This window comes from Mus caroli, chromosome 4, assembly GCF_900094665.2.
Source record: "Mus caroli chromosome 4, CAROLI_EIJ_v1.1, whole genome shotgun sequence".
Classification (NCBI taxonomy): Eukaryota; Metazoa; Chordata; class Mammalia; order Rodentia; family Muridae; genus Mus; species Mus caroli.
In genome coordinates, this window is record NC_034573.1 from 48,781,208 (window position 1) to 48,788,139 (window position 6,932).

Genomic DNA, 6,932 nt, shown 5'->3' on the forward strand with positions numbered 1-6,932 from the left:
ACGGCCTCTGTGAGGGCTTTCGTAACCGCCAGATTGTTTTAACAGGCCAGTTCTTACGCCACACAGCCGCTTTGGTTGAGAGCTCCTGGCACCCACTGGCTGATGTACGCACAATGAGTTCAGGAGAGCACCCAGGTCCTTTCCCTTGTTCTGGTACCACAAACTCACCAATTCATCCCATTCCTTCTGAGTCACTTCCTGTGTCCCTGGTTCCCAGGCTCCCTCCTGGTAAATTTCTGCTTCTCTCCAACAAGTGCCTTTGTGTGGCACCAAGTACAGCCCTCCAGATCAACTGACCCCTGGATGCATGGTCCAGACATCATACGTTCATTTCCTCCCGTGTCTAGGGCGACCTCCGACCGCCCATGCTTAGGAAGCGCCTTCTTCTGCAGAATACACTCACAGCTCAGTGATATCCTTCATGGTTAACTGTGCATCCCTCCCTTGCCACGCCCCACTGGTAAACTGGCTGATCACTACTATCAGCACACGGAATTCATCAGCTGCGTTTTGCGATGCATATACAGAGAGAGGATATATAGTATGTCTTTATCATTATTAGGTAACACCACAAATCATAATATTTATACTTATACAGTTAGTATGCATCTTTATTAATTTAAAGATTAATATTAGCAGTCAACTCACAAACTCAAAAAAAGCTCTATGTTTAAAGAATCATGAGACATGTTCATCTTTGCACTCACCGCTGTGAGTTTTTTTACACAGGCTCTTGGAAGAAAAATGTTGAGATCTAAAGCTCACTCCTGGGATAAGACTATTTTTCAATATGAGAGTTTTTTTTTTTTTTTTAACACTTTACAAGTGGCTAAAGAGATGGCTCAGAGCCGGGCGTGGTGGCGCACGCCTTTAATCCCAGCACTCGGGAGGCAGAGGCAGGCNGATTTCTGAGTTNGAGGNCANCCTGGTCTACAAAGTGAGTNCCAGGACAGCCAGGGNTANACAGAGAAACNCTGTCTCGAAAAANNNAAAAACAACAACAACAACAAAAAAACCAAGTAAATCATTAAAACAAACAGCCTGGCAGCTGCGGTGGTGGTAGTGATGGTGGTGGTGGTGGTGGTGGTGGTGGTGGTGGTTCATGCCTTTAATCCTACCTTTGGGAGGCAGAGGCACGTAGATCTCTATGAGTTCAAGGCCAGCCTGGTCTACAGCGTGAATTCCAGGACAACCAGTGCTACATAGTCAGACCCTTCCTCCAAATAACAACGACAACAACAAAAAAACAAAATTCAAAAAAAAAAAAAAAAACCGAGAAAACCCCAACAACAACAAAAATGCTTGACTAAATGAGGGAGCTCAAATGCATACCACAGTCTCCCTTTGCTATGAGCCGCCATTTGTCAGGAAGGAAGAAAGGTATGCAAGCACCAGGGCAGCTTCCACTGTTCTCTAATTTGTCTAATTTGCAAAATCTTTGGCACAATTTTTTTTCTTGTTTTTTGGGGAAAAAATACCAGGGTTGGTCATATAATTGTACAAATATAAAGCAAGCTCCCACTCATTGTCTACGATGACAGCAGCCAAGACATTAGAAGTTGGAATGCTGGCACTGTAGGTTAAGCCAGGGTTCCACCAGCTGATGTAGCTCGTGTCCTTAGCCAGAGCCATGCCATGCCCTTGAAGAGGGAGATAAGTGCTTTGTCCAGTTGTGAACCTAAAACAGGATCGGTTATTAAAGGGTATAGAAAGATATAACAGCACCCAACCCATGAGGTATGGCTCGTCCAGAGTCTTCAACTATCATCACACACAATTTTAAAAGGACATTTTAGGACAAGTTAACTGAATAGACATTTCAGAGAAGATGTACACATGGCCAATAGATTTGTAAATAATAATAATAGTAGTGGTTGTATTATTATTATTACTACTACTACTATTATTGTTGAGACTTGAGAAATTACTTAGCAGTTAAGAGCACTGGGTCTTCCAAAAGACTTGGGTTCAATTCCAAGCACCACAGGGCGGCTCACTACTATCTGTATCTCCAGGTCTAATGGATCTGTAGCCCTCTTCTGGTCTCCATAGGTACTGCATTCAAGTGGTGCCCAGACAAATGCAAAACATATGCCAAACATTTACATATATAAAATAACAAAACAATAATAAACTTTAAAAAATTATTAATATCACTAATTATCAGAGAAGTGCATAATGTCAATTACAGACAAATTTAGTAAGTGTTGGGGCTGGAGCAAGGGCCCAGCTGCTAAGTGCTTGTGGCAGAAGGATGAAGATCTGAATTCAAATCCAAACACCAACATAAAAAGTCCAGCGCTGGGGAGGAGGAGATGGGAGGATGCCTATGGCCAGTACCTCATGGGTTGGGTGGTGGGCAGTCTATAAGCTCCAGGTTCAGTGAGAGACCTTTTCTCAATATAGTAATAATGTTGGCAAGGATGATGGTAGGACCCTGGGATCCTGGGACCTACATAGTGGATGAAGAGAAACAATTTCCACAAACTGCCCTCAAACCTCTACAAATTCTTTATGGCACATACATACATACATACATACATATATACAATGTAAAAAAATGTAAAAGTAAAATAAAACACAGGATTGAGGAAGAAACCTGACACAGACCTCTGGACTAAACACACACACACACATATATACACACACAGCCTCACCTATAATCATCTCTGTTTCTTTGTAAGTTTTCCAGAACAGGCTAGCTGGGGTTTGGTGTGGCTTCCTGGTTGTATCCGTGTGGCTCTGGGCTTTGTCCATCTTTCCCCAGGGCTCTCTAGGTCCAGAAATCCTCCTGGAGCCTAGTCAGTGTCAGACTTGGAAGAGCTGCCTTGTGAAGGGACAGGGGTTGTACAGAGAGGCAAGAAGGCTGCACACAGCCTGGAGCCTGCTCAGTCTATCAGCACACAGCAGGGTGAAAACCTGAGGTGAGAGAGCAGAACTCGGTAGGAAGGACAGGGAGCTTTGACTGAGCCCAAAGGGAATGAGTGAGTGACTTCCCAGTCCACCTTCCTCTTGGCTTCTAAAAGGATGATGAGAGGCGGGGCTCTGGTTTGTCAAGCTGAGCTGTGAGCAGCCCCTCCTCCCAAAGAAGGCTGTAGTGCAGCCAACTTGACTGTCTTGTAGACTGTGAACTTTGGTCCCTTCCCTGGAGGAGATATGGTAAGGCTCTCGCGGCCTAATTCCTGCTGGACCTTCATTGGACCTTCTTGGTCACCCTCTGGCTCTTCAGCATCACACACATGATGAACAATCCCACAAACGGGAGCAGCAGGAATAATGGGATGAGCACAGCAGAGGCTCGGGGCAGGAAGTACTTGTGGATGACACGCTGGCTGTCAATGAATGCCGAAAGAATTACCCAAATGGTGTAGGAGGTAAAAATGGACTGGCTAAAAGCCATGAAGCCAAGTCCCACTGCTTGGTCTGTCCCGGTGGCCTGGAAAATAACGAAGGCTCCGCGGGTAAGATGGCTCTTAGTGACAGCGCACTAATGGAGGCTCAGAGCAGCCTGTTTATACTCCAAGCCTCTCATTCATTCAACAACGCGAGGGCTGATTAGAAGTGCTCTCGGGCTTAGACAAGTGTCAGGCCTCGTGTCACCTTTCCACAAGCTGTGTGGAGAGCGATCCAGGTTCGGAGAACCCAAATCCATCTCCAAAGGAAACTCCAACTCAGGGCCCTACACCTGGTACCCTCAAATCACAGAGGTATCACACCCCAAGCTCACAATCTCCCCAATTTAAGTGGTTTTAATGTTGGTCATGTTCCATTAAACTGATGCATTGACCTATAATACAGTGGTTCTCAACCTGTGGGACGCGACCCCTTTCACAGCCCACATTTAAGACTACCAGAGCCGGGCGTGGTGGCGCACGCCTTTAATCCCAGCACTCAGGAGGCAGAGGCAGGCGGATTTCTGAGTTCGAGGCCAGCTTGGTCTACAGAGTGAGTTCCAGGACACAGGGCTACACAGAGAAACCCTGTCTCGAAAAACAAAAAACAAACAAACAAGACTACCAGAGAGACGATGCCGGGGCCTAGCAAACACAGGAGTGGATGCTCACAGTCAGCTATTGGATGTATCACAGGGCTCCCAATGGAGAAGCTAGAGAAAGTACCCAAGGAGCTAAAGGGATCTGCAACCCTATAGTTGGAACAACATGATGAACTAACCAGTACCCCGGAGCTCTTGTCTCTAGCTGCATATGTATCGAAAGATGGCCTAGTCGGCCATCACTGGAAAGAGAGGCCCATTGGACTTGCAAACTTTATATGCCCCAATATAGGGGAATGCCAGGGCCAAAAGAATGGGAATGGGTGGGTAGGGAAGTGGGGGGCGCTATGGGGGACTTTTGGGATAGCATTGGAAATGTAATTGAGGAAAATATGTAATAAAAAATATTAAAAATTAAAAAAAGACTACCAGAAAACCAATTTATTTATATTAGAATTCATAACAGTAACAAAAATTACAGTTAAGAACTAGAAATTAAACAAATTTACTTGGTGGTTACCAGAACATGAAGAACAGTATTAAAAGGTCACAACATTAGAAAGGTTGAGAGCCGCTGTATTTTTTTTAAAGATTTATTTATTTATTTTATGTATATGGGTACACTGTAGCTGAACAGATGGTTGTGAGCCTTCATGTGGTTGTTGGAAATTGAATTTTTTAGGACCTCTGCTCACTTGGGTCAGTCCTGTTCACTCCAGTCAACTCTGCTTGATCTGACCCAAAGACTTATTATTATACTGTAACTGTCTTCAGATGCACCAGAAGAGGGCATCAGATTTCATTACGGGTGGTTGTGAGCCACCATATGGTTGCTGGGATTTGAACTCAGGACCTTCGGAAGAACAGTCAATGCTCTTACCTGCTGAGTCATCTCTCCAGCCCTGAGAGCCACTGTATTGATTCTAATTTATAGTTTGAAAAAACACTACACAGTTGTGACTGCTTTCTCTAGGTCCAATGATCAGCCATATCGTGTTTTGTTTTGTTGGGGGTAGGGTGTGAGCAAGCCTTCAACTGAGCAGAAGCATCATCTATGGAGCTCGAGAGGCTAGGGGGCTTGGTCATGTTGGGCGCTCTGGTTAATTACCATTAAACACTTTACAGTGACAATGAGATGCCAAACATGTCATAATTTTCAACTTTAACCTTAGGGTGGTTAGAGAGGTTAGCTGGCACACATACCTGGAGCCGGCCCACCAGAGCCTTTCTTGTCAGTTATCTCTATCAATAGTCAAAGCTTTGCTAGTCTGTGCATTAAATAGCAAAGTGTTTAAAAAAAAAAAAAAAACAAAAACAAAAAACTGTGAACAATAGTATCCTGCTGAACACATATCAAAATTGAGCTCTTATTGGTAACATTTAAAATAGTTGGGATCTGTGGTTATAACTTCCTGGTAGGCTACTTTGCTACTACATGCAAGGACCTGGAATTGATCAGCAGCAGCAATAGTAGCTTCTTACTGTCATTTGTGCCTTTCTACATTCTTAAAGAATGTGTGTGTGTGTGTGTGTGTGTGTGTGTGTGTGTGTGTGTGTATGTGTGTACCCACACGCATGCCAGCAGGTGCACGGTGGGAAGCATACATAAAATCTCAGGTTGTTATTCCTCAGTTACTGTCTTATTTTATTTTATTTTATCTTATTTTATTTGAGACAGTCTTTGGCTGGCCAGCAATGACTCGCCTGTCTCCACACCCCCAGTACCCAGTGCTGGGGTTATAAACATGTACCACTGGGCACTGCTATTTCCCCCCTAGCATGCCGTCTGGGACTTGAACTGGGGTCCTCATGTGCTTTACTTTACCTAATGCAAGCACTTTACTGACTGAGCTCTCTCTCCACCCCCGGAGAATGAATGTGAGAACTGGCTGAAATATCTCGTTGCTCATACTGTGAGAGTTTTAGGATCCAAAAGAAACTGCTATCCTTCCACTGGGGAAACTAGATTGCTGAAAGCCTTTGTGGGCAGCCACCAGTGTAGGGCCATCGACCAGGAATAGCCTTGTTATCTGATGTCGACTGTAAGGGTGACATTTCTGTCTCTGCAGTCTTGGCTTTTGCCTCCATTGAACAGAAGCTCATGTGAGGTGCTCATCAGAGCATCCAAAGGCCAGACAGGGGCTGCGACTTCATCAAGCTTCCCAAATAGACAGTGTGAGTGGCTTTGTGCTTACTCGCTTGCTAGTGATTGTGTCTTTAGCAAATGCTTGTGTGGCAGACTCTGCACTGAGACTGGCTTTCATTATATGTTATAGCAAGGTTACACTTGCCTCAAGTTCCTTAGGGTAGCTAGTGTTAGCTGAGAGAGAGAGAGACAGAGACAGAGACAGAGACAGAGAGAGACAGGCAGAGAGACAGGCAGACAGACAGACACAGAGACAGACACATAGACAGACAGAGAGACAACAGGCAGACAGATAGACAGACAGATGCAGAGACCCTAAGAGCCATGATTAAAAAATTAGTTGCATTCAGCTCATAGGCCACCCTCATCACTCAGAGCTATAGGCAGAGCAGAAGATGCTGGAGAATCAAGGAACATAAGGGACAACTGTGTGTCAACATAACCCATAGAACTGAGAGGTCCTCCGACGCCCAGAGTTGAACTGATAAGAAAGACTCAGCAAAGAGAATCTTCCAAGGAAGATCATTCCACATTGGATTGTGAAAGGAACTGGAACACTCTTAAGTTGTCAGGCACCCGAGAGGCTTCCAAACTCATAGATCCAGTTTGAAACCCTGGTATATGCAACAAGAAGCATTTTCTGAGCATTTTGTTCTATTTAAACTTGGTGTTTTAGCTAAGAAATTCGCATTTTTGGAATAACATTGTGGAAATATGGAAGAAACCTATTGAACCTAATATTCTCTCTCTCTCTCTCTCTCTCTCTCTCTCTCTCTCTCTCTCTCTCTCTCT

At 44.6% G+C, this 6,932-nt stretch overlaps 1 protein-coding gene across 1 annotated transcript in view; it reads right to left on the reverse strand.

Moving 5' to 3' along the window:
* Positions 1–3,193: 3,193 nt before the first annotated feature.
* LOC110293314 (dolichol phosphate-mannose biosynthesis regulatory protein-like) overlaps positions 3,194–6,932 on the reverse strand; it is a 5,447-nt gene continuing 1,708 nt past the window's right edge. Inside the window, exon 2 of the mRNA XM_021161192.1 lies at positions 3,194–3,436. Coding sequence (XP_021016851.1) covers positions 3,194–3,436 — 243 coding nt within the window. The remainder of the gene's footprint in view (positions 3,437–6,932) is intronic.